The sequence below is a fragment of the Struthio camelus genome, chromosome 5 (assembly GCF_040807025.1).
Source record: "Struthio camelus isolate bStrCam1 chromosome 5, bStrCam1.hap1, whole genome shotgun sequence".
Lineage (NCBI taxonomy): Eukaryota > Metazoa > Chordata > Aves > Struthioniformes > Struthionidae > Struthio > Struthio camelus.
The window spans coordinates 23,297,266-23,324,595 of record NC_090946.1 but is presented as its reverse complement, the minus strand read 5'-3'; the positions used below and the strand labels follow the sequence as shown (position 1 = coordinate 23,324,595).

Sequence of the window (27,330 nt, the reverse complement as noted above, 5' to 3'; positions counted from 1 at the left end):
AAAGTATGATGACTCCAGGCTAATTGCAGCCCAAAACTGTGTTATTCAAATATTCTTCCTGATATTGTGAATGCTGCCACGTGCTAGGCTGCAGTGAGGGACATGAGCGCTGACACCCTCCAGGAGAGGGAATATCAATTTGCTATATCTTCTGAACTCCTAGAAGAGCAGGAGCCAAAATCCTGATTGGGACCTTTGGATGTTTGCATAACGGAAATAAGTAGTAGTGGAATATAGAGAGCAGGATCTGAAGCTTATTTAAATCCAAGGAATGAGAAGAGGTCTAATGTGAGTAAGCAGGAAGGAATGGTATTACAATAATCCTTGGGAACAGACTGCAAGGATAGTGGTCCACAAATATTTCTGAGTTAAATTAGAAATGCAAATGCTTTTTCATCGTGCATGTAGATAACATTCTGTAAATATGGTAGATGCTGAATATGAAACCTGTCACAACTAAAATGTACATAATACTTCCTACATTCCCTTTAATGCTGCTCCACTCAAACTTTGTCTGTCTCTTCCAGCAGCAGCCTTGCACACGTAAGTACTTTCTAAAACCCCTGAGTCAAATCGAGGCCTGGTACAAGTAAGCTTGTTTCTAGGCACTGCTGAAGCCAAATTGTCCTACAATGGGTCTCGCTACTGCCCATTAGTTTGAATGGTCCTTTTGCTTGCAGGGCAGACTTTCACTCCATAGTGTGGAGCTCTGTTTTCCACAACACATGTTATGCTCGTCAGTGGGAAACGCCCTGAGCAATGATGAAAATATTGCACCTGCAGGGAGGAAGACAGAAGGAGTTAAAGAGTATTCAGGGGACAGATTCCACCCTCAGGTCAGTTTGTCTGGTTTATCCTCAAGTTGGTAGAAATCATGTATGACTTTGTGCATGTTGCTGTGTTGTTTTAAACTATCTAATTAAATCCACTTTAAGTGTTCAAAAGAAAGAAACTTTCCCTGTTTAAATATATGTTACTGCAGCTGTTGCTCTAATTAAACAAATTTTGAATAGTGATAGTTTGTTGAGGCCCATTTAGCAAAGCCCATTTAATACACCAGAAAACAAGACCTTGAAATCTTTTTTTCATATTGAAATGTGTGTATAAATACAGAGTTCATTCAAGAAATGCCATCGTGCAGACAAATACTGAATTTGCCTTGTTTTAACACAACTGAAGCCTGCTTTTTTTCAATGGGCAGTTTGCTTCAATAGGCACGGTAGACTTACAAACCTGGATTTTAATAATCTGCTATGAAATTTCCCATCTGTGACCATTGTGGGAATTGGGAAACGAGGGTTTTCTTAGCTTTAAGGGATAGAAAGTTGCACTGGAAACTGTGAAATTCTCTGAAGCTGTCACTTGAGATACAAACTGTTATTTGGTAGTTCTTAGTTCAAGTGTTTCATATTGTGCCAAGATCACTACAAACATCCATGAAAAGTTTATGTATGGAGTTTATGCTTGACTATGCTTAGGCTAAGGGGTTTGTCTTCTGTGTCGGGATCTCACAGAGCAGTGGTGGTCTGAGCACGTTTTCTGTGCCTTCTTTCCCACTTGCTGAGCTACAAGAAATGGCGCAAAGCATAAAGCGTGGACAGGAGCCTTGAGTTTCCGTACGGATGGGAATAAGTTCAGGAGATGGAGAAGTGCAGAGGTATGTGAAATACATCTATGAATCTATGTGTGCGCGTGTGATGAGAATAAGAGCCACGTGTGAAACGGCTGCCATGGAAGCAGCGTGCACAACGCAGCCGTTGTTCAGTGAGGCGGGGGAGGGAAGCCAAGCCGCTGGGGCCGCCAGCGCCGGGTCGCGGCGGCGGCGCCCCCTGGCGGCGCTGGGCGGCCGTGTGCGCGGCCGGGGCCGGGGCAGGCGCGGAGGTGCCCGGCGGCGCAGCGGCCGCGGCAGGGGTGCGCGGGGCAGTTGGCTGTTGTAGGGCCTGAGCGGTCCCGGGTGTTTCACTTGCGTTTCTCTATGAGTCTCCTTCCTGGCCCAGGAACCAGCAGGCAAGAGTTGGGGGTCAAAAGAAAAAGGAGCGGGCAAAGGCGGTTTCAAACGCACCTTTGTCTTCTAAGGTGCTGAGAGCCCTTTACTGCTGTTGGCTGTAGCACTGAAGCACTACAGTGCTATCGGGCTGTTTGCTGTCAGTAAAATGCAGCAGGGAGCCAGAGTTTGCTCTGGATCTAGGGCCCCAGGTTCAGGTTCCCTGTCACTGCATTGGCGCTGGCATCTGCCTTGCACCCTCGTCCCTCCAGGGGCTGTAGCTACGCATGTCCCTGCGCACTGGAAGAGCTGCTGCAAAATGCCAGGTGGGCGCTGAAGGTGTTGCCCAGGGGGAAACCCAGAGCAGCTTAAAGTAAAGAGGCAAGGCATGGATAGCAGCTTGGGGGTGTCAGGAGAGAGGGGATCACAGTTCTTCTGGGGTTTAATGTGAAAATTAAGAAGATACTCCAGAAAACTGGAAATTCCACATCTGTGTGTTCAGTAGATAAGCCTTCATATGGCCACAGCCTACACAAAAATTTGGGTGGCCCCCAGTTTGCTTTTACTGATGCAGTGCTGTTGTGAAGGGTTGTGTGGAAAAGCAGAGCAGTACCAGTTAGTGTATAAAAAAAAAAAAAAAAAAAAACTGGCAGAAAAGTGCTCAGGAGGCCTATCTGACTTATGTAGCGCAACCATTGCACCCCTCCTTCCGTAGGTGCTAATTCTCTCAGTAAACTTACAAAAATAAACCCCTGAAAAGGCTTATCCATGCAGAGAACAGCAACTTCATTCAGTGGAAGAACGAAGCTTAGCTCTGGCAGCTGAGCGCTCAACACTGCAGGCATTGCTATCTCCGTCTGCTAGTGCACAACCCCCTGAGCCAGGGCCGGTAGCTTTAGATGAAGTGAGCATGTTACAGACAACCGTCGCAGCGCTGTACCGAACACTCGTCCGACTGGACTGCGCACCCTTGGAGCGGGTGACAAAGGCCTCTAGCTTTCTGGCCCGGCAGGATCTCTCTGACCCTGTCAGGAACACCTCATTCACAAAAGACCCCACAGGTAAAAGATGTGGGAATTTGCTCTCAGCCTGCCCAGGACTGTATTATTGTATACAGTAACGTAGGAGTAAAATTTGATCCTGAAGACTATCTGGCTTAGGGGTGCTGCTGGCCTGTGCTTTGATGCTGGTGCCCCTGCGCTTAACAGCCTCCTCGAGCCTCGTGCCTCCCTCAAACACCTGCCAGAGACTATGCCTGCCTGGTGTCATTGGGGTGGGGGGAGTAAATAAGATTTTTGAGGATTTGGGGAGCTCTGATAAGGAGGCATAGATTGCGGTGCTCCGTGCGAAGCGGCTGTTCCTGGGGTGCTGCCTGCGTTACCTGCCCTGTCTGTGCCGAGGCTGCCGTGGCCCTGTGGGCTGTGGCACCGTCCTCAGGGCTCCTCACGAGAGGGCAGCATGTCGCCCTCAGGAAAAAGCTCTTAAAGCCCAAGCTGCCAAACAACCATGGGTTTTGTCTAAGGTCTTCTGCAGCAGGAGGCTTAAAACTAAGTGTCTGCTCAAACTGAGGACTTTGTTACCGGAACGGTTCAAGTGTGCTTCTGTCTTCTTGCACAGGCGTATGAATGTACTGAGGAAACGCTTCTTGCTCTCCAGTGCTGGCTTCAGCAGCTCCGGTGGAGTCTAAATGAGTATTTCCTGGTCCACTCCAAACTCTGCAAGATGCAGGAGCCAAAGAGTGAAATGTCATTGCTCATACTTTGCATTATTTTATGCTTACAGAATGCAGACACAGGGCCTAGAAGGGCCCATGCCATTGGGTCAGAATTTGCTTCCTCTCCAGCTTGTGGTGAGAGGAGACCCCTCCTGAACTGCACTCTGAGCATCCATTAGGGCTGTTCCCCCTCTCTCTAGTTGCTAGTGAGGGAACGTGCAGGTTGCAGGTTCCGATTTGCAGGCAGAATAAGCTTCCGAGGAAGCTGGAGGAAACAGAGTGTGACTGCGTAAATTGCGTAGATGTTATTTACTTCTGAGAACAGCAGGCGATTCTGGCCATCCGCCTGACCTGTGCCAAACCCCATCTCTCCAGTGACTCAGGTCTTGTCATTGTCAACAGTGGCCTCTGAACGTTAGTTTTAGGAAATAAAGCTGCGTGTGTAACCAGTAACTGATGTCCTCCATCTTTTCAGGGGAACTCACTTCCTGCTCAGCTAGATCACAGCTTGACTCCTGTCAGTGGCCGGGCAGGTGCTCTTGTCATGCCTCGGGGAGAGCAGGAGTGTCTCGCAGCACAGGTAATCAATAGCACCATCTGTCTCCTCCTTCTCACCCACCGCGCACGTGCTCCTGCTCTCCTGGGGAAGTTGGCTTCGTTTTCAGACATAGTATGAGCTAAAGTATCTCTCGGTTCACTAGACTTGAAGGTGGAGATATTTAACCAAACCACAGCATGGCAAACACAACCTTTCTGTTAGGAGCGTTGCACTGAAGTACTGTTGATGATTCTGTGCAAATATTAGCACTCGGTATCCAGTAACATGTCTCACTACATCTTACTGGTTATGAGTTGCTGCAGTTTTGCAAGTGCTATGTGGAGGGGGGTACAATGGTCGTCACTTAAACTTGCCGCACTTGAGAGAGTTGGAGTCTTGGCTTCATAAAATAAACATAGGAGCGCCACAGAGGTGAGAGATCCTGTGTTTGACTAACACTGGGGTGACCTCTCTGATGTTGTTGTAAATCATATTTTTATCTTAAATGGATACTGTAAAATATCTTAGGCTCAAAATTTAATTCGTCTTAAAGATACTTTGGTACTTAAAGCATTCAAATCCTGAGTTCATTGATTTTTTTTTTTCCCCCCCGATGGGAAATCAGAGCAATTCCAAGCTCTGTAAAGAACTGATGAAAAACAATCTACTCCCCCTTCCCATCTCCGAAGGAGAGGTGCAAAGCTGTCTTAGGTTTGAACTCCATAAGAAGGTGGAAATATTTGTCAAATGAAACCCCTCTATGAATATGCCTTTAACTGGTAGAGGCAGAAGAGGTTCACAGTCAGTCTTTTAAAATACGCAATAAGGATGGTGTTCCTTGGTGAATCCCACACTGGCACAAGTTGACGTAAGCACTTGTTTTCAGGGCTTTTGTAGAACAGGTGGGAAATTCAAATTCTGCTCAAGTCACTTGCTCATTTTGTCACAGGAGATGCTTTGTTATTTTTGTCACCATCACCTGGTGAACCGAGTATGCCATACAGGAACCTTTTCAAAAGTTATACTGTGTCAGCACTGACCTTACTAGCCGTGTTCCAGAAACAAGGTGATCATTTTTGCTAAATTTGCTAAATTTTGTTAAATTTAAATTTTGTCCTGAGATTTCTGTTCTCCAGGAGGTAAACCACGTAGTCCTTTCCTGAGAAGAGTTTCCCTCTCTCTCCTCAAGTGCTGCTATTCAGAAATCATAGCGGGGCAAAGAAATCATAGCGGTGCAACCTGCACATTGCATAGGTCTGCAATGAGAAATATCTTTGCAGCAGCTTTATGCTTGGGTAGAGGAAAATTCTCCAGTTAGAAAGCAATGAGTATTGAAGATCTTCTAAAGCTCTCACAGCACCCATTACAAATCCCCAGTTAGGCTAGCAGCCAGCTGTCTTGACAGCTTTTAAAGGCGAGGGCTTTTAAAGGGTCTGCAAAGCTCCCCTTAGGACCAAGCATTCCCTCCTGTGGCTAGAGGCCTTCAGGTGCCCTGTGCTTCACCACGTGGGACGCTTCCATGCTGGCCCAAACTCCTCTTCAGGCCTCCCTTGTTTCTTCCTGTTGCCCGGCTCGTGTTTTCAGCGCTGCCGTTACGCAGCGAGAGCAGAGCGTGGAGCGGCCGGCCTCAGACACTGCCATAGCAACGGCTTCATCCTGGAGCCAGGCTGCGCTTTGCAGGGACGAAGACACGGCGCTATGGCGAAGACAGCCTCAGCTTAAAATCATCTCGGCTACCAGGAAGCAAGGCACATTTAGATGCCAGTGGGAAATGAATTTGGTCTGCTGTGGGCATCTGCCCATGATGCCACTTCTTTCTGAGAATAATTTATTAGTTTGAAAAGTAAGTAAGAGGGAGATGTCAGCCTATTGTTCCATGTTTGCAGCAATCTGTGGGTAAATATTTACGACTTCTTGCTGCCAAGTCAGAAGTTTAGTAAACTACTTCCCTGAATGTGGACGGGCATGGATGTCACTCTGGGCCTCATGTATTCCCACTGCATCTCCACTGAAGTTCAAGGTGTTGACTCAAGGACAAATTTGGCCAGCATAGATCTAAAAGCAAACACAGATCTCTTAAGTTTCCAAGGGTAATGTATACGTTAAGCACTGAAAAGGCATTGCTTCAGTACCATGGCTCTAGCTACAACTCTCCTGTGCGGTTTTGTGTGCCTATGGATATTTCACATATTAAGGAGTGTGCTTCTTTTAACCATGCTGGAGGAAGGAATTTTGCCCGGAGACCTGTCACTTGTAACCCTTGTTAAGCAAAGCATTTAAGCAGGTGCCTAAATGTGTTGGTGGATTGCAGTGGATTGTTGAATGGGGGCGTTTAGTGCAAGAATTGACTCCTTTGTGTCCACAAAACATTGAAAGATTGCTGCCTGCTGGCGTCACCATCACCGGGGCTTTGTACTGGGTGTCGTGCAGCTGTCTTGGTCTCTCAGGCTGCAGAAAGTGAGAAAGTTGCTGACTGGGCAAGGAAGATACGTGGGGGTGAAAAAACCCACATTTTTATTGGAACAAATTCTGTGCAATTCTTGCTCTTGCGGTGGGTGGTTGTCAGTATCAGCAGTAGCTGCTGCTTAGATACTCTGTTGTTTGGAGATCGTTCGTCCCATGGCTAATGACAGTGAAAGCGTCACAGCTCCCTGGGGTGGGGAGTCCATAACCACTTTTTTCAGGAAGGCTGTGAACCATTTTGAGAAGTCACCAAAAGCAGAGTCAGCAAGAGCGATGCTGCAGCATGCAGCTGCCTTGTGGGAGGCTGCTGCTCAGTCCAGTTTCCCCAGGTACAGCCTGGTTTTACCGTGCTGTTGTTGAGCTCTGCCTTGTCCAGGTATTTCTGACTTTGCTCACTGCCAGAGGAAGCCTCGCGGGCTCTCGTGGGCGGCCAGCAGCAGGTGCCTTACTGCGTGGCGCCGCACGTCTCCTCCTGCCCACGGGGAGCCAGCATCCCACATGTCCGCCCCTGCCTCTCGGGGAGCAAGGGCAGGCTCCCCGTTACTCCTTAGCAGTTTCTGCCACGCCAGAGCAGGACCTGACGTGAAACGAAATGAATGAGCGCCCTCTTTCTCCTGCGTTTAAGACTTCAGAAATCCCCTTCAGCAGCGGTGGAGCTCCCACATCCCCCTTGCTGGGCTGCTCCCTGGTCTCTCCATCTGTTAGGCTTGCGGAAAAATAGAAGAGGAGTGGGGAAATTGTGTTTGTGTAGCATGACATGACTCGCACAGGTTTTGCCTTAACTTTTAACAAGATCCCGCCTATACCTTTAATGACCTGAATGTAAAATTTATGGTGCAGAGAGCCCCCGCAGCGGAGGGAGCCTTCGGCATACAAGTGGCCTTTTGCGGGACAGGAGGGGAAGTGAAATCCGCTGAGATTCGGGAAGCCTGAATGATGTAGTTATGGTTGGCGCTTTGAATATAGGTGTAGCTGACTTCAAAATAAATATTTATGCTTCAACTCTGGCATACATGTGGGAGGGTGAGAACTAGCATGTATTAACGTTTCTTAACATGAATGATTTTGGAAATTACATACTGGCATAATGATATTGCACAAAATAAGCAGAGCTCAGTGTAATATGTATGCGGAAGGAGTGTCCCCTGCCCGGCGCACTGCCTGAGGAAAGCCAGGCCAGGGACGTTTGAGAGAGAAAGAGGTGAGAGCTCATCGCTCTGCTTGGAAAGCACCAGGGAGAACGTCTCTGTGGTGTCCTCTGCTCCATGGGAGCCTTGTGGGGACCAGCAGCGCTATCTGCTCTCGCACGCGCAGCCTGTGGCACAGCGCTAGTCCCGTCTGGAAATGCGGGAGGGCAGCGCCCTTGGCGCAGTGCTCGCCCCGGGTCTCGGAGGTGTGTGGCAGCAGGGGGTCAGCCTGCTCCTGCTGCAGCTGTGAAGGGGGCTGTGGCGGCAGCAGCAGCCCTTCGCTCCTTCAGGGCTGCAGGTGGCCCTTGCTGGCCCTGCGCCTGCGAGGCCCCGCGTGGCCCTGGGAGGCCTGGGTCCCCCAGCAGCCTCATGTTGCTGCAGCTGGGAGGAGCTGCTGGGTGGCTTTCCCTGCGGGACGCTGCCAGCCTGCGCACGGTTGGCAGCACCTCCCTCACCGCTAGTTCACACGTGCGCCGGCAGGACGCCTCCTGACCCGCCGCCAGCCACAAATAGCTCATAGCCACAAGCTGGCCATCACTGAGGTCCGCAGTAGCCCCTTTAAAAGTCTTTGATAAACCTTCCAGGAGACGCTAGGACACACACCACTGTTTTCTGGACCCACTATTCCTGTGCGTTCATTTTTTAGAAGCGTGTTTCAGCCTCTCCAAACCAGGAGAAATATAAGCACAGCTCTTGCAAGACTTGCCATTTTGAACTCTAGCTCAGACGTGTGTCAAGTTTTCTATTCCTGAAGCTCTCATCCATCTGTTGGTGCTGCATGTGAAGTGAACTGGAAAGACCAGCTAAGTGCAGACCCTATGGGAAGCTGCGCAGTGTCCGAGTCCTGTTTCCATCAGTCCCCCGCTCCACCGCGTCCCACCGAGCATGTCTAAGGCAGTGGGCACGTGGGAGGGAAGGGGGCTGGAGCCGCGGCGTGGGCACGTGGCAACATGCCTCGGGGTAGTGTCTGCGGTCGGGCCCGGGAACACGGGCGGCGGGCACAGAGCTGCTGTGCGGAGTGGGCTAAATCTCTCGGGAATCCCATCCTCACTTTAGCTTTGTGTACTACAGCATTTTTTCAGCTCTATCAATAATTTTTTTTCACTAGATGATTGCTGAAAAGCTCACTAAATCGCTCTGGATTTTTCTGTTCAACCCTTTTAGAAAAAGGTGTTTTTCTCTCTGAGTTATTCTGGTTACTTGCCTGAATATGGTAGAGCTGACCCTTTTATCCTGCTCTGATGGACAGAATAACTTATTTCCCTATACCACTTCTTGTGATTTCATTTTCTCAAGCTCATCACAATCTTTCCTCTAGAAACTGAGGTTTTGTCTTTGTGCCGGAGTAAATTATTCTTTCTGGGACTCTTGCCTGCTTTTCCTGTTTCTGCAAAATTATACCACACTGTCCTTTCCTCCTCCTGAGTTTTCTGGGGCATCTCTTCAAGATATGGCAAGTACTAACAAAACACTTCTTTTTAAAGAAAGATGATAAATTATTAAAAAAAAAAAAAAGCCGACCCACTTCCTTCTTTGTCTGCTTGTTCTGGTTTTTCACTGCGAGAGGCGATGAAACACAATTGTGAGCAAAGCTCTCCGCTTTTCTTTCCCTACACTGATTAAGCTACAAGTGCGGCTGGGTACTATGCCAATGTAAATGAGCCATACAGCGCGGTATAAAATTGTTGGGGTTTAGCTCGCTGCGTTCCCGCCGCAGGCAATGTGGATCCTGCATCCAGGCAGGACACAGGTCCGTCCCCTGCGGCAGGCGGCAGATGAGCTGCGGGGAGCTGCACGGCTGGTGCCCTCCCTGCAAAGAGGATCGTTCCCGCGGCCGGCGCTGCCTTCCCACATCCTCCAGCCGCGGTGGCAAGGGCAGTCGAGAAGCTCCAGGAGAGTGCTTCTTCCTTGGGTCTGATCCTGCAGGGGGGTTTGGAAACTGAGGTAAAAGTGCCCCGTTCTCAGCTCTGCTGGGCCAGCAGATGCCTGGGGCCCCGTGGAGAGCCCAGTGCTTCTCCCTCCTCCCCGCACACGGCAGCTCAGCTTGCAGGCTCTGCAGCCAGCGGTCCTCAGGCCCCAGCACATGCTGTCTCCAGCATGTGCCTCTGTCCGTGCCCGCAGCAGTGAGTATCTTGGCTTTCCAGCAAAGCGAGTCTGTTGTGGAAGGCAGGGCCAGCGCCCTCCAAATTAGAGGAATTTTCTCAAATCCGGCCTTTTGAGTCTTCCTGTTGACATCAGCCTTGATGTTATACTGTGCAGAGAAAACGTGCGTGCTGCCTTGGAGTCTGGAAAGAGGAAGATTTTCTTGTCCATTGGGGCTTTTCTGGAGCGAGAGGTGTCGGCCAGGAACATACCTGTCTCCAGTGAGCAGGATGAGAGGTTTTCTGAAGCGTGCTCTGATTTAGGCACACCACGCTGGGAGGGAGCAATATCCCTGGCTAATCTGTTGCGAGCAAATAACCAACTTGCAGGTTAACTAGTGTGTTCAAAGTATCCAAATGGAACTGGTGCTTTATTGTGGATCCTGAAAAATTTGAGCAGATGATTTACTGCTCCTCCTCCTTTCCTCCTTCCCACAATTAATAATCAAGATGGGAGTTAGGATCTTTATCTCATATAATACTCTAAAGCACTGGGCAGATTTTCTTCTTATCTGTTGGCATAAGGTGTATTTATAACATATGGTGGAAGTGCAATTGCAAGACTGATAAAATACGTATTTGCTAAATTAAAACGTAGGCTGCATCTTGGCGCTGTAGTATGAGGAGCTCTTTTAATGCTGCACCTGCTCTTGAAGCTTTACTCTGATAGCTGGCTACGCGTTCACTCGTATGCCAGACAGGATGCCGCTCTGCCATGGAGCTTTTGTATTAAAAATTATCTCCTGGCTTCAGTAGAAGTCCTTCTGTTTTCTTTTGCTCTTCTCCCTTGTCTTTGGGAGAGCGTGGATGCAGTCATACATCTTTATTTAATCAGGTGGATAAGTGCCAAATAGTTCCCAAGGTGAAAAATAAGGTGCTTTTATCCTCTGGGGCATGTTTGCTTGTAGTGGAACAACAGCCCTGCTGCATAATGAGCCAAGTCAGCGCAGGGAGGAAAAACCACATCCCTGTTCAAGCTGTTGGCCTCATTATTGCTCTGCAGACACGGGTTCACTGCGCGCGCGAGCTGGCTCCTGCACAACAGCCTTTCGCACGGCTGTGAAACAACAGGCTTGCATGTTATTGTCTGTCCTGCTCTTCTCTGATTTTGCCTCTCTCTCCAAGGCCACGTGCAGAGGGGCTGAGCGCGTGGCTGCGGCCGGGGTGCCAGCTTGGCTCTGAAAGCCTCCACGCAGCACGCTGCCTCCGTGGCCTCCCCGCGGGCTCTGGGCGCTGCTCTCAGGGATCCTCCTGCCACGGGCTCCTCTGACACCCGCATATCGACTGAGCTCGACGTCCGAGATGCGGCAGTAGGTGGTTGGTCCTGCGCCGCCACGACAGGCCCGGCGGGGAGGGTTAGGGTGCGAGAGCTGGGCTGGCTGAGCCTGGGCACAGGGCTGGATCCGGCCCATCCCTGCTCGGCAGCTCCAGAGGAGGGAGAGTTTGTGGTCTGTGATTTAAAGCCACTCTACCTGTTTGGCGTTTTCATTACTTGCGTGTATTTAGTGCTTTGATATAGCTCAATTCCTACCAGAGGAAAAAGGAACGTCTTTCCTTTGCTGTTTTCAGAAGGGGCTGGTTTTTTTTCTCGTTCTCACCCACCTTAACGTTGGTCTCTTTCTGAAGTGTTTTTCCCTGGCTCCCCCATCCCTTCCCCTTGCTAGGCTCCCAGAGACAGGACTGTTTTTCTGAAGCTGGCCGAGCCCTGGTGACGTCTTCGCGAGCAGAAAGCGTGAGCGTGGGCTGCGTCAGCGGAGAGAGCGAAGGCAGCGTGAGGGAGCCCCGCTCCTCCTGAAGGCTGGATGTGCCCCAGAAGTCGGGCATCACATCCATTCAGGGCTAAGCCCTGCTTTCCTGGAGGTGTTTCCAGACCTACACAGACAGGGAATGGTATTTTCTCCTCTATCTCTACTTTGCAACAGATTGCTTGAAAATCAAAGGGTTCATATGAATAACTTAATCTGCTGGCTGAGCTAGGGCATTCAAAGTGTTTGTGTCCTTCTGACAACAAAAGCTGTTTCTCTTTGGTGAAAGATGCAGCATGTGAAAACCTGCTGTTGTCCTGAAGGCAGCCCCCGGGCGCCACGAGCCCTGCGGGGAACCAGAGCAGAGGGCAACAGCACAGATGGGCCTCTGTGGCGCTCAGGGAGAGCCGTGCTGCCCGGCTCCAGCACTGGCGTAAGGTCCTGGGGCCTGTGCGGGGTGGTCGTCCAGCCGCAGGGCCGTGTGGCTGGCCATCCTGCGTCCGCAGCCCGGGGGTCAATACGTGCGCAGGACGATCGCTGTACGCTGCGAAGGGCTGGCCGCTGTGACCGGCTGGTTGTGAGCTGCACCGGCGCTCCGGGCTGCGCCTGGACAGCGCGGCTTGTGCATCCTGTCCGACTGCCCCACGAGAGCACAAGGTCTCTTTGGTGTTGGTGAGGCTGTCGGGAGTTTTAGGGGAGCCACCAGCGTGTTTGAAGTCTGCATGCCTGCCTGCCTCTTTTTGGATCAGGTCTACGTAAAACAAACTGGTTTCTCTTGCAGGAGCCTCCTGATGCAAAACGGCCCTTTGCTGCTGTGAGTCAGAGAGCAGCGAGCAGTGCAGGAGGTGCCCGCGGCTGACCGCTCTTTCCGAAGAGCCAGCAAGGAGGAGCAGCGCTGATTATTCCCCGCGACGGAGCCCGAGCTCGCCCGCGGTGTCCGTGCAACGTACTGCAGCGCGCCTCAGCCCTCCTTCCCCGCACGGCGCTGCCTGGAGCACCTGCTGCTCTCGGCGCGTCACCAGGCGCTAGCTATAAAGCGCAGGCGACAGAGCGTTTCGCTGCTCGTTCCTCTCCTGGAGGTGCATCCTCGAGAAGGGCGAGGCAGACGCAGACAGAGAGATGTTTTATTCGGGTGTCCTGACAGAGCCGAGCAGGAAAGAAGTGGAGCTCCGGGAAGCCGCGTCCCTCCGGCAGCAGAGGAGGATGAAGCAGGCGGTGCAGTTCATTCACAAGGACTCCGCAGATCTCCTCCCTCTGGACGGGCTCAAGAAACTGGGCACTTCAAAAGATACTGTAAGGTTTATTCTGTTTACTGAAAGGAAAGGATGGGATTTAAGAAGCTGGTGTGTCAGTGTCTGTTTCTTTTTTTTTTTTCCCCCCCCTTGTGCTTAGCATCATTTTATTGTTAAGAAGATAAGTTTGTTTCTTGTGGAAATAAGGGGAAATTGGTATAAGAATGAGGCTTTTGTATATAAAGAAAGGAAGTGGAAATATGATGTTAGGTATCACCAAGGTTGCTTTTTGCTAGTAGGTGCTTTCAGATGTCTGGCACTCAGATCTAAAAGCTTTTTTCTTTTATTTTTTGCATCGTTTCACAAATGCCAGGAAATGGGATACTGTTTTCAGTACAAAAGTGCTCCCTGGATCACAGTAAAACAAAATGGCTTCATATAATACATATATATACACGTGTGTTTGTGATGCATATGCACAATGTATGCTCATAAAAGATTCAGTAAAATGCAGTTACTAGTATACTTCAAAATATGAAATTGCTGAGATTACACTGATAGACTTATGCATATATACATATAAAATGAAGATACTTAAGTTCTAGGTTTTAAATGTATGCACTTGTGATGATCCATGTGATCTTGTAGCTGGCATACAATATCCTCTGTCATGTCCAGGGGCTAGGGAGCTCTTCTAAATATTATCATGCACAAACATTTGAGCTTTCTCTAATGGAAAGTGATGCTCAAGTGTAATATCAAAAGTTCGGGTTGAAAGGAACAATATCAATGAAATATGCCCTACAGGGGAAATCTCCTTTTCCCCTCCCTGCCAATTCTTTCAAAATTTTTGCCATTTGTAATATAAAATATGATTGCTTTCTTCAATGTTTGATGTAGGTTTATTGAAAAATGTGAAGCTTTTTATTATTAGCAGGGTCATTTCATTCTAACATAGTCTTCCTGCTCAGCTGGCTTTGACTTAGATCCATTCACGCGCGATACGTGGGATGAGTTTGGCATCCTCTGCATTGCACACAGCAGCGGTTTTTCAACATCAGAGATGTTTTGCAGCCCTGGGCCACAGAGATTGCTGCCGGAGGGAAGGCTTGGCAGGAGCTTTGCTAGTCACCGTTGCATTGCAGCTGCCTGCCAGGGAGCTACAGAACACCTTTAAAGCACAGTGGTGTCGTTACTGCTATTACTTGCAGGAGAGCAGAGACTAAATAACCTGCTTGGGTCGGGGTCCAGTGGCGCGTTGGTCTGTGACGCAGGTTCCTAGCCTGAGCGGCCGAGCGGGACGGGGTAGCTAGGGGAAGGCGCTGGGTGGCTGAGCGGTCCCGGCTGCTCTGGGAGCCCAGGCTGGTCCTGGGCTGAGCAGCGGCCTGGCCCTGGCCGCCCGTCGGGGGAGTTCGTGCCCTGTGCCAGGCCCTGCCCCTGCTCCGTGCTGGGAGCGCCAAGTTTCCGGAGCATTCGGAAACCTGCCTGTGCCCATAACAACACCAGAGCATCTTCGTGTCTCCAGCTGCAGGGCAGCAGTGATCGCGCGCAGGTGGAACGGCTTTTGGTGTAGAGAGTTGATGTGCCCAGATAAATACTTGCAATTATCTCTGTTACGTCTCAGGTGTTTCTCAGTATGCTACTTTGGGCCGTACCAAACTCTTGCAGCTGCTAACTTGCTTCATATATTACATTTGTATAAAATAAGACCAAACTATCGCATAGCATACATTGGATTTTGGCAAGTACGTGGTTAGCTATACAGTTCTGAGCAGAAATGTTGTTGTTGTGATGCCTCCTTATTGGCCTTCTTCCTGAAGTCACAAGCATCCAGCTTGTTTGACTTTTCCTGCAGTGCGAGAGGCAGCCACCTTACTGAGTACTATATTTTTCTCTCTGTCATCCAGAAGCTTTTCTGCTTCCTGGACAGGGATGGGAAGCACTTGGGCTTGTTTGTGCTCTTCCCGCCAGGCTGGCACCGCTCTGCACCAAATTCACTAGGCTCTTTGTGCATCACGTTTTTGATTTGCCTGTTTTGTGACAAACTTCTCTCGGGCTGGTGAGGTGGAAAGCAAGTCCCTGCTGTGCGCTGAGCGGAGGCAGCAGCTCTGGGACATGGCCTGCCCCGGGCTCCCGCTCCACTTGGGGGCTGGTGTCAGGCGGTGGGTGCTCGGGGCGGGCCCTGCCTGGCGCATTGGCAAAGGATGGAGGGGAAAATTGTCCTGCTCTGTAGTCTTTCCTAGCATCAGAGCGTACCTATTGTAGGTAGTGCCAAAGGGGTGTGTGCAAGCCTCAAAGGCAGGCAGAAAAAGGTTCATTTCCTTTCTGAATTGCTGGAGAACTGCTGCAGTTGTTGCACTGTATGTGCTGCGGCTCTGGGGTGTTTAAAGGAACACCCCGGAGGCGCAGAGCTCAGGGCTGGCCTTCCCCGAGAATTAGGGAAATTTCCCGCAGGTTGCGCTCCTGCAGGGCACCCCCCAGCGCTGGGGCCCCGCGACGGCAGCTGTCCTCGCCCTGGCCCTGGCCCCGCGGCTGTGAACAAGCAGGGAGGCCGGGCGAGCCTCTCTGCCCGCGGGGAAAGCCGCAGGGTGGCTGCGGCGGGCAGGGGCAAGCTGCCGGCGTGGCAGCGACGCGGCATCTGCCTGGCGCGCGCTAGGCGGGGGAAACACGAGCTTTGCTCCCAGACACTGCGGGCACATGCGGAGAGACTGGCCGGCAGCTAGTAATGGCCTGAGGAAAGGGCAGGGGTGAGGAGAGGTAAGGGAAAATGAGGGGAAGGAAAAGCTGCTTTTGCAGCACCTTGGATAATTTATTTTGCTGCCTCATTGTGTTGAATTTTTGCTCCCTGCTCTTTCAGCATATATAGAGCATTTTCCGATTTACAGCCCGTTTGCTTTTGGTCCGAGAGGCCGTGGCTAGTTCTGACGTAGGAGATTCTCCCTTTCCACCCGCCCAGCAAAGCCGGCAGCTTCCTCCTGACCCAGGGGAAAGCATGGCGGCCGTCAGCTTGTGGGGCCAGGTACCCAAATTTACCTGCGTGTGGGGCAGGTGTCCGTGCTCCCACTGCCATCAGCGGAGGCCTAGCCAACACAGCACAGATGTGGCACTTCAGCTGACCCAAACGGTTACCTGCCCCAGGGGTGCGCTTTCGGCCCTGATGGAGCTGTGCTCCAGGGCCTGAGCCCTGCCTGGATGCCCAGGGGCATGCAGGGTTGAAGGGGCGACCTGCAGGTGCCTCAGTCAGTCCCCTCGGCCTCAGCCAGGGAGGTTCGATTTACTGCTGATGAATCAAATACGAGAAAAGTTAATATCGGAACACTTCAGTAATGGTACGGTAATTAGCTTTGTCTTTAGCAGCTCATAGACCCCCCAAACCGGGGGGCACAGGCGTAAAGCATGATAAAGGGGGAATGGGGCACCTGGGCTGCGTGAGTCTCCAGCTGCAGCACGACCAAGCCAGGGACGGGCATGATCCCGTGTGGCGTAAGGAGCGACGCCTCCGAAAGGCGGCTGACAACAACTCAGGCAGAGGCTGCTGAAAGAAGAGGTGGATTTGGCCGAGGGATGGGAAGAAGAGAGAGAAATGGGTTATCTCCTGGGAGGAGCCCTGCTTGTCTGTTAAAACTCCTTTATTCTACTATTTACATGCAAAAGAGAGGACAGACCTCTTGTTCAATATATTCATCGATGACCTGGAGGAAGGGACAGAGTGCACCCTCAGCAAGTTTGCTGATGATACTAAACTGGGGGGAGAGGCTAACACACCAGAAGACTGTGCTGCCATTCAGAGGGACCTGGACAGGCTGGAGAGCTGGGCGGAGAGGAACCTCCTGAAGTTCAACAAAGGCAAGTGCAAGGTCCTGCACCTGGGGAGAAATAATCCCATGCACCAGGACAGGCTGGGGGTTGACCTGCTGGAAAGTAGCTCTGCCGAGAAGGACCTGGGAGTGCTGGTGGACAACAAGTTAAGCATGAGCCAGCAGTGTGCCCTTGGGGCCAAGAAAGCCAATGGTATCCTGAGGTGCACGAGGCAGAGTGTTGCCAGCAGGTGGAGGGAGGTGATCCTGCCCCTCTCCTCAGCCCTGGGGAGGCCTCCCCTGGAGTACTGTGTCCAGTTCTGGGCTCCCCAGGACAAGAGAGACATGGCACTCCTGGAGAGAGTCCAGCGGAGGGCTCCTAAGGTGATTAGAGGGCTGGAGCACCTCTCCTATGAACAAAGACTGCAAGAGCTGGGCCTGTTCAGCCTGGAGAAGAGAAGACTGAGAGGCGATCTCATCAACGTGTACAAGTATCTGAAGGGGGAGTGTCAAGAGGATGAGGCCAGCCTCTTCTCCGTGGTGCCCAGCAACAGGACAAGAGGCAACGGGCACAAACTGAACCACAGGAAGTTCCATCTGAACCTGAGAAAAAACTTCTTTATTGTGAGGGTGACAGAGCACTGGCACAGGTTGCCCAGAGAGGTGGTGGAGTCTCCTTCGCTGGAGATATTCAAAATCCATCTGGATGCGATCCTGGGCAATATGCTGTAGAGGTCCCTGCTTGAGCAGGGAGGTTGGACTAGATGATCTCCAGAGGTCCCTTCCAACCTCAACCATTCTGTGATTCTGTGAGGCTCTGGAAGGGCCGGGACTGAAATCCTCCTGGGCCGCCACTTTCACCTTCACCTGAGTGAAACCACTGTGAAGGGGCTTGTTGTTCCCAGAGGCAGCGGAAGCAATGAGGAGCCCTGCCGAGGAGATGCCTGCTGCAAGCTGCGACTGCTTGTTTGCTTATGGATTAAAGAGGAACAGAATTAGGCTGAGTTATTTATGGTTTTGATGGACACAGAAAAGAACTCATTTTTTTTAGGCTTCTACTGTGACTTTTTAAGTTTTTTTTCCTTTTTTCCCTTGTTTTTTTTCTTTTTTCTTTTTTTTTCTTTTTTGCAAAGCTCTCGAGGATGGAGAGGGAGATATTTTGTGAAAAACATTCTTGCTTGGTATTTATCTTGTACCAAACAGTACCAGGAAATAACGTATTTTTTTGATTTACACAGTGGCATATAGCATTTTATTCTTTCATCAAACTCAAGAGTTCTGTGCAATGTGTTGATCATCTGGGTTACGTTAAACATTTGCACCAGCTGTATTGCCGACCTAAACTGAAGGGAGACCACTACTGACATACAGATCTCTGTCACTGGAGACGTTTTCCTCCTTTTCTTTCCGTAAATGGTCTGCTTGCAGTTTTTCAGCAAAATGTGCATTTGCAAATGTCCCCTGGCACATTATCTGTTTACTGAAGTATGAATCCATCACTTGAGTCATCTCTGTGACTAACATCCCTCACTCCGTTACACACAGAAGTCAAGGGAAATACAAGTTAAAGCAAACTAATTAACAGCCTTAGACAGAACGGTGCTGCAGGGAATCATTTCAACTCCATTTTGCTGGATTATTTATGTATCGGAGCAAGATGTGAGCAACATTTGTCCCCCTGAAGGCAGGAATCAGAGGAGCTTTCAGAAGAACAAGCATCAACAAAAGATGGTCCCATTTCTGCTAGCAGCTCATGTTTGCTGAATGCTGGATTTTTGTTCTTTCAGTGATGAGTTCATATCAGTTCATATAAGATTCATAAAACTCGACCCTTACCTCAGGCTGTGAGGGCCTGTATTTTTCACTTGAGAAAGCCTATGAATGGTTAATGACTTGTAGGAGAACACTCAGTAAGAATTTTTTAGGTTGAAATCAGTAATAGAACACAGTCAAAAGAGCGATGATGGGCATGTGAGTGGCTTGTTCTTCTCCTCTAGCATGTTCTTGCAAAGGAACCTGGCAATGCATTTTGGGCCAGGCAGATCCAAAGAGCATTCAGACTGCCCCGGATTACAACCATTCAGAAATTTCAATCAGTCCTGGTTGCAGCTGACTGGGGCTGGGTGCAAGGTGGTGATCAATATGCAACAGGCTGTCTTTCATCCAGCTGGGAACTTCATCCATCTGTTTCTTCAACTCTTCTTTTTTTTTTTTTTTTTGGTAATGTCAAGAATAAGTTTTCCAGATGTGTGTCTGAACTGCAGGAAAATATAAAGGATAATAAGGACATGCCATCCGCTGTCAGCAAATCCTGTCTAAAACCTGTCTTGCTTTTTTGCTGAAGTGTGTAGCCTCTCTGGTGATAACAGTGCTGGTCTTGCACTTGGCATTTCTGCTTCATGTAGGAGAGCACTCATTTCTGAATTGCTTTCTTCATCTCTCAGTGCAGAGGTTGTACCACGAACAGTGAAGCCAGTCTGCCTACAGAAAGTGGTATTACTTAACTTGATTAAAGGTAGTTTAGTCTCATTGATTTTATTGGGAAGAAGGGAGTTCATGTGAGCAGCACAGTGATGGGATTTGTCTTGCTATTTTTTGTGAGTAGAGGAGACAGCGTAATGCAGAATCTGATTCTTCCCAGCTGCTGTGAACACAGTTATGTTGTCTCATTTACACAGTATCTGCTCTCAAGAGTGCCAGGCAGACACAGCTTCTGCAACTGAAAATCATGATGAAATTTTATTTCCTTCCAAGTCACAGAAGTAAGAACAGTGAAAAGTGGAAAAAGGGAGATTATATATGTTCCAGGGACCACTAGTATTTACTGCATCTACCTGATCTCCTCAGTCAAGTCCAGTTTAACTGTAAGTGTTATGCCTACAACAGAATCTGAAGCACCAACATTGCTTCAGTTATTTTAGGAAGATGCCAAGTTACATTAGTCTCTTGTAAGTGCTGTTATTTAACATGCTGCGCAGCCCATCTCAGAGATGAGGCATCCAGTGCAAGGGTGCTGCTCAGGGAATGAGAGCCTCTGGTTTTCAAAAGTATCCTAATCTCACTGAAATTCCCTTAGCATTAGGAGGTTTATTGCTTTCGATGCCTTTGCAGGTACACAGGCATATTTAATATGAAGGCAAAAATTCAAGCCTGAGAAGGTAAGAAGGTCTCACCATTGTCAAATTAAAATCGTAAGGAAAGGGCAGTGTAAAGGGGGGAAGCTTAGGCAGGCGGAGAAATGAGCAGCTCCTCAGGCAGAGTCATTTCACCCCCAGCAGGGTATGTGCATCCATCCATGACTAATGTTAAATATAAAAAGGCTTTGGGAAAGCAGTCAGAAGCGATATTGAGAGGGGACAGGCTTGTCGCGGAGAAAGTGAAAATGACATTGGCAGCGAGGAAAAGACCCGTGAATGTGGGGATTCCTGGGCACATCCTTTCCTCGGGTGACTTTACCTCTCCTCTCCTGCGGCGGGGCCGGGCACCCTGGGCTTGTCCTGTTCCCTCGCTCCTACCAGCTAAATCGCTACATGGAGGACAGACAGGACAAGAGCCTTATATTAGACCAGATCCTGGTCCGAAGGCCAGACTAGGTCTGACGATAGACAACGTTTTTGGCCATCTTTCTGCAGGTGTGCCTTGTGCGTTTGCCCCATAAGAGCCGAGGTACGCACCCCAAATTGGCTTGTTAAGTCCTGCGTCCGTTCCTATGAGGAGCATCGCCAGAGGCAGAGATTGGCAGCCAGTTATGTCATATATCAGCAGTAGCAGTGAAAGCCTCCGTGTGCGTTCAGTAACTCAGGAAGCTTTTCTCATACATGCTTGGTGCATGTAATTGGGAAGGTAATTTGCTACCTCTTTACTTTTCACTTTGCTGCAGAATTCCCAATACTCCTGTCTACAGGTTGGGGTAGTTTCAGCTGAAACAGCGTCTTTGAGAACCCAGACTTGTTTTGATTCCTATCTGGAAATCAAATCTTGAATCTGAAGTGGAAAAAACAAAGGCATCCCTCCAAATTCTGGTTAATATTTTAAAAGCGTTATACCCTCGCCAATACAAAGTGGCTCTCTTTGATTAAAGTCAGGTAAGCCAGCACTGGCACAAGAACAAATAGGTTTAAACTAGGAAGAGTGTATTTAGTCTGAAATGAGGAGAAAGTTTCTAAACACGGGGAGAGCGGGACCCTAGGGCAGCGCTTGCCTGACAGCAGCAGGGCCCAGGGCGCCACGGAGCGCGCAGCAGGTTGGCAACGCACATCACCTTGTTGCTTCCCACTTGCTTTACTCTGCTGTCTCTTTCTGTTTGTCCTTAAAGCAACCGCATAATATCCTGCAGAGACGCCTAATGGAAACAAATTTGTCAAAATTACGAAGCAGCCGAGGCACCTGGGCTCCCAAGAACGATGTCCCCAATAAGCTGAATCAGACCAAACTGGGCAGCTCCAAGAGGACGGAGGAAGAGGAGCTCATAGTGGTGAGCTGCCAGGTAACGCTCCCTCCCTGACGTCCAGGGTTTTTTCCAAATCCTATTTCTGACAGTCTCAAGCAGCGCTCCTGTTTTCCTTGTTTTCCCAGCTGGGATGCTAGCATAACACATTATTTTGAAACAGCCATTAGTTAGCCATTAATGTCTTTGACAAATTGCTGTTCAGCTGCGGAAGAGAAAGCAGTCGGCTGTAAGGGCAATGGAACAACTTGCAGCAATTTACCCCCCGTCTTCCTCCCCTGCAGGTTATGACACTGGCTCTGCTGTAGCTGAACTTGGTCGCAGTGTTAAGAGCAGCTGGGGGCCACGTGCAAATCCCACGGGCCGTGAGTCGGCCCCAGTGCCGGCCGCTGCTCGCCTCAGGCACATCCCTCCTCCATGGGCTGGCGTCACCCCAGCAGGGATGAGGGTACCATGAGAAATTGGGGCTGCTGGGGCTGGGCACAGCCAGCAAGGGTGCGGGGGGTTTTCAGGTGCTCCTCGAGACCCACCACCAGACGTGCGGCTCGGGCCACGCTGGGCGGGTGCGTGGGAAGGCTGGCGTTTGTGGCATGGAGCAGCACGCTCCTTGCAAACCTGTAACCGCGTGTCCCTCCTCCTCTCCTCCCACACGCGGCTTTCCAACTCCACTCACCCCTCCAAGTGTGCTGGCAAGGAGCTGAAGGCCGTGGTGGACACCGGCTCGCAGTATAACCTCATCTCGTCCACCTGCCTCGACAGGCTGGGGTAAATATCCGCTCCACGGGACTGGATCTCTGTCTTGTGGTTTGGTTTTGTTTTGTGGAAACTGGTGAAGCCTGTCAGCGTGAGCGATGCATCGTGGGCTGCGTTTCGTAAGGGAGAGGGTCATCCTGGCAGAGGTGTCCAGCTAGTGTCCATGCGAGCCCGTAAGTGTCCTCTTAGAGCTGAATCGTGACTTGCTTGTTTTTAAATAGCCTTGTAGGGAGCTGAAATAAAGAAAACGACTTACAACAACCTATTCAGCCTCTGGATAAACCCATTTAGAGGTTTGAATGCATTTGTAATTTTTCAGTGCCTGCCTGTATTTGACTGTGTTCCTCGTGAAATAACTGAAATGCCCCCTGGCCTTCTGCACATCCTAGGAGGGGAGGCGCGGGGCCCCGCGCAGCCCTGCGGCTCTGCGCCGCGAGGCCCGGCCCTCCCTGCTGCTGGGAGCGCTCCCCGGCACCTGCAGGGTTTGCTCCAGCACCCCGGAAAAGCAGCTCTGCAGTTCTGCACCCGTAGGCGCTCCAGGTTAGACGGCTGCCGCTGCTGCTCCCGTCGGCAAATTTCTCCCCGTTAAAAGGAGGGAATAATTTTCTTGGAGGAGGAGGGGATATTAAGCAGTGTTAGGGAACTGAGTGTCAGCCATTCAGAGCAAAGCTCCCATTGATTTCCGAGCAGCAGAATCAGGGCATTGGTTCAGAGGGTATCAAAGAGCTTTTGGAGTTTTATCCCCACAGAGGCATCGCTCTTAACTGCTGACTCGCAATGTTTATGCAGGTGCAATTGTTCCCTGAGCGCTCCTGCAGGACCCTGAATGAGTAATGCCCATTTTCTGTAAAGACTGTAATTGCTTATTTGCACAACAGTCTGTAGTGGCTGGAAAGTGGCTGCACTTGCTACAAACCTGCCACAACTAGGAAGCAGCTCAGTTTACAGATTTTAACAGTGCATGCAGGGAGGGTCCATCCTGCACGATGTTATATTGGCTGCTCAAAATGTCTCAGGTGCAATGTGTCATATGCTGTCTGTGTTACTCGTTTGTGTCCTGTGTACTGGCTGCATCAGTAGTCTGCTTTAAAAGTCCTTCCCTTCAAAGTGCGCGTAGGAAGTAGGTCTGAGCCGGTTTCTGCTCCCGGGTTCAGGCGTTTTCCTGCTGGACTCGCACAGGAGCGTTGTTCGGGGCCGTGAGCCAGGCCAGCCCCCCGCCAGCTCCCGCGGCCCCGCTGCAGCTCGTGTGTGCAGATTAGCAAAGTGAGTTAGGAACCAGAGCGTTGCCCTGCGTTTCTTGCCTGCGCGGCAGTAGGTCCCTGTGCGACAGCAGAGCAGCACTCTGTGACGTTTTGCTTCAAAGCAGTCTGGCGCGTGCAGCAACGATAAAACATGGGTTTTGTTTAAATCCAGCCCAGGACGGCGGCGGGAGAGGAGCCGTGCTGAGAGCGCTTGCTCTCGTTCCTGCCAGGGCAGGAAGGGCCCTGCCCTGTGCTTTAGCGTACTGCGGTTCGTTTTGTTGAACACCGCTGGGCTCGGTGGCGACAGACTTGCCTGGGTCTGGGGTCTCGTCACCTCGCAGCGGCGCGTGCCTCACGCAGGCTGAACGCTCCCTTTCTTTGTAAAACCCTTTTTGCATTGTGTCCCAGTGCCCTGCAAGCTCATCCCCTCACCTCTGCTTAGACAATCAAGAATAACAGAGCTGTTAACGGAGAGAGGAATTACTGCCTCGGACTGCGTTAGAGTCTAGTTCAATTTAAAACACAAACGAAAGCTAAGTAATTCATCAGTGTTACCAGAACAGTTCATGGAAAGCAGATAGGAGAAACTACCGTACTTGAGATATCCCTTTTTCCTCTTCTGGGGCTGCAACAGGATTTATACGTCACCACTTTCTCTGAAGAAAGCCAGCACTGATAGCTGCTAGTAAGTGAGAATGGCACGTGCTGGCCTGGCTGTAAGGCACGGAGACAAAAATGTCGTCAGCTCCATTGGGAAGTCAAAGTGGAGCATCGCTTGCTTCCACCAACGTCAATGAGAAGCAATTTTAGATTAGCAGCTTCTTAAGTCTTGAGGAAGCGTAGAAAAAAGATTCCTCGGGCAAAGAGAAAAGGCGAGTTATTAATTACATTCAAAGCTCTGCTTTGTGCAAGGCCCGATCCTACCCCAGGGCTATAACTTGGAAGTGTGTTATAATCTGAAGTGGAAATCTGCTGCTGGCTGTACACAGATCAGCGCAGGCAACCTGCCAGGGACGCAGCCTGCAGCAGGAGCAGGGCAATAGGAGCAGGCTAGGCGCCCCGGCGCGCGAGTCCCCTTCAGACACTGTTTGCTCCTTCCCAGATCGGCTGCACCGTGGCACTTTCGTACCAGCCTGTTTTCACTGTGATAGGTTGAAGGAGCGTCTCAAGGCCTTTGGTAACGAGGAGGAGAGGATTTCGTTGCCGCACAGCGTGCGGGCGATCGGCCAGATCGACCGGCTGGTCCTGGCGGTGGGAGCCGTCCCCGTGGAGTGCACCGCCCTCGTTGTGGGTAAGCACGCGGCTGGCGCCGGGGCCCTGATGGCGGGCGCCGTCCCCGTCCCCGTGGGCGCCGCGCCGCCGTCTCCCGCCACCGTCCGCTCCGGCACCGCTGCTGCGCAGCCACACGGCACAGGGGGAGAAGGTGGTCGCAGGAGCTGGCTGCTGGCAGCCGGCTCCCTCCCGGCCGATGCGATGGCCCCGTCGCCCTTGCAGGGGCTCCTGCCTGCCCTCGCTGACTTGCCCCTCCAGGGTAACTCGGTCCCTGTATAAACCGGTCGGTATTTTAGCAGAGCAGCCATCAAGGAAGGGGGGGTGATTATTGCAAAAATTCACCAGAGGCCATTTTACATGTATAAATCTGAATATATATATTTTTCAGAAAACAGTGAGAAACCCTTCTCCTTTGGGCTGCAGACGCTGAAGGCTCTGAAGGTGAGGAGGTTTTTCCACTGGGGTTTTTACTGGTGCTGGAGAAACCAGGGCCGCTGCGAGTTGCGGTTTTCCCCCTTCTATAAAGGCGTTTGTTCTTTACAGTGTATCATCAACATGGAGAAGCACCATCTCGTCCTGGGCCAAGCCGACAGGGAAGAAATCCCTTTTGTGGAGGGTGACGCGGCTGTGGAGGACGAGCAGTAAGTCTGTCGCGAAGCTGAGCTGAAGGGGCTGAGCGGGGCTGCGCCAGCCCTGGTGCACGCGAGCCAGAGCGCGCCCCTGCAAACAGGGAGTGTTTTCATCGGCTCGTGCAGTTTCACCTCAAAGCCCCTGGCCTCTTCCAGTAGCCGCTTGCTGATTGTTCTCCAGTAACCGCTGAGGAGTAGAGGGGGGTGTTTACAGAGGCAGCCTCAGGCAAATGCCTCAGAAACTGTCTTTCCTGGAGGTCATCAGGAAGCCCCCACGTGGGCTGAAACCCCGGCGGACCGAAACCCCGTGCAAACCAAAACCCCGCTTTCTCTGTCTCCTTCAAAATACGAATGTGCGAGGGGTGCTTTGTAGCTCTGCCACAACTGCAGTAACAAATTATTATTTCTTGTTGCGGCACTCAAGGCCAAATTTTGTTTTTTGTGTGTTTTTTTTTTTAAATTTCATGCAAAACTCTTACTGAATTAAATGCCTCTTCCTTCCCATTTCAGCACTTTGGAGGCATAAGGAGAAACTGAAATGCCCCCACACGCCAGCTTGACATCAAAGACCCTCTGTGCAGCTGTTCCAGATGAAATGGCAACATGCTGCTTTGGAAACATTTATACTAGGCTTGAGTTTAGCTAAATGAAATCCTGTTCAGTAGCCAGTAACTTAGAGATATTGTCATGTTTATCTATGGGTTTTGAGAAACAAACGTGTGCTTATTTTCTGGACTTTTCTATATAGTGCCCTCTTTATTATGAACAGTCAGACAAACCTTACGAATTTCTTCTGATGAGAAAAATACTTTTTATAGTGGCCTCCTATGAGTAATTGTATTCAGCTGTGATCAGAGGCTATCAGAATGAGATTTTTATTAATAATTTTTCCAGAGGCTAAGAATTTATATTTACTTAATTGATAATGCCGTATTCAAACAGCCATTACCGGGCAGTTACTCATAGCAACATAACGATGCTAATGCCATCCGCGGGTTATGGCTCACCCTGTTAGCCATGGTATTGTTGCTATATAATGAGGGCTGTGGCTGCCAGCTCGATGAGGAGGAGCAATTACAGCGTTATTCAGGGGCGAGGTTTGTCCTCGGTGGCACAGAAGCAGCCCCGCAGCGGTGGCAGGAGGGCACGGCTGGGGGGGACGTTGTCGCCAGCTGTGCGGGACAGGCAGGAAAATTGCCCACTGGATTGAGTCAAAAAGATGGGAACAAGCACAAAATTTTACAGGCTGGAAAGCAGCAGGTGCAGAGCTGTAGTGGTATATCGTGAAGCAATGCCGTTATTTTTACATCTAGTTACAAGTCACTTGGGATCTGTAAGTACAAGACTAACGTCGCTCACCCTCAGGACAAGCGGGAGTTTTTGCCGGGACCAGCATTTCCTTCTGCATTTCTGCCCTGCAGCAGCAGCTTACTGCTTCGCCTGCTGCTCCCTTGCAGACCAGAGCAAATGTGCTGTGCTGCCTCGAGGAGCCTGGCCTGGTGTAAAGGCAGCTTTCTACATTTTTAAAAGCTAATGGGAATTAATTCCTGTCCACTGCTACAGAGGCACCTTTAAAATTCAGAAGAACATCCTTCTGGTGTACGGCACCTGCTGACGCGGGACAGCAAGTCCCCACGGTAGGTTTGCAAGGGCCCGTTCAGTGCGGCATAGCCAGGAGCGCTAACCCTGCGGCTATCACTTAGCAAAAGCACCCAGGTTCCTCCCAGTTTCAGCCAGTCCGGGCCCAGTAATACTGTCAGCTGTGTTCAGCCATCTCATGCCTCCAATGGCATCACAGCTGGAGCTTTATCTCCTGCAGTGGATTTGAACCTTTTTTCAATATTGGGTATTACTAGCAGATCTGGAGCATCCGTATTTTGAGCTATTTTCTATTTTGGTGATATGTTTTAGTGCTTTCTCTACATACAGTATTTTATATAACATAGCTATATACATACATATAAATATATATACACATACAGGGTTGGGCTGCCTAGGGCATCCCACCAGTGTGTTGTAGAAATATTTCACTAAATATGAAATATATTTGATTATTTTATATGCTATGGATTTGGTATTTTGGCACTTAATTCTTTCTGTGCTTATTATTGTGCTGAGTATCAAATTAAATCTAAATAAAGTTTAATTGTTATGGCCGTTTATTTGCTCATGCCTTGCCATATGCTA

The 27,330-nt window shown here is 50.3% G+C and overlaps 1 protein-coding gene across 2 annotated transcripts; it reads left to right on the top strand.

Moving 5' to 3' along the window:
* Window positions 1-1,055: 1,055 nt before the first annotated feature.
* On the top strand, window positions 1,056-27,311 carry NRIP3 (nuclear receptor interacting protein 3). Of its 2 annotated transcripts, XM_009680242.2 has the most exons (9): window positions 1,056-1,657; window positions 4,174-4,278; window positions 12,554-13,065; window positions 21,117-21,287; window positions 21,931-22,013; window positions 24,394-24,533; window positions 24,903-24,955; window positions 25,058-25,155; window positions 25,654-27,311. In XM_009680242.2, the coding sequence occupies exons 3-9, from the start codon at window positions 12,892-12,894 to the stop codon at window positions 25,667-25,669; spliced, it is 735 nt and encodes a 244-aa protein (XP_009678537.1). In that variant the 5' UTR covers window positions 1,056-1,657; window positions 4,174-4,278; window positions 12,554-12,891; the 3' UTR covers window positions 25,670-27,311. The 2 variants fall into 2 exon arrangements, with proteins under 2 accessions (XP_009678537.1, XP_009678538.1); XM_009680243.2 differs by lacking the exons at window positions 1,056-1,657; window positions 4,174-4,278 and adding an exon at window positions 11,872-11,917.
* Window positions 27,312-27,330: the final 19 nt, after the last annotated feature.

Excerpts from the sequence above, each read along its gene's own strand:
- NRIP3 (XM_009680242.2), top strand. The coding sequence starts at position 12,892 with ATGTTTTATTCGGGTGTCCTGACAGAGCCGAGCAGGAAAGAAGTGGAG. Across the intron at positions 24,534-24,902 it reads GTGCACCGCCCTCGTTGTGG|AAAACAGTGAGAAACCCTTC; the intron begins GTAAGCACGCGG and ends TATATTTTTCAG. Across the intron at positions 24,956-25,057 it reads AGACGCTGAAGGCTCTGAAG|TGTATCATCAACATGGAGAA; the intron begins GTGAGGAGGTTT and ends TGTTCTTTACAG.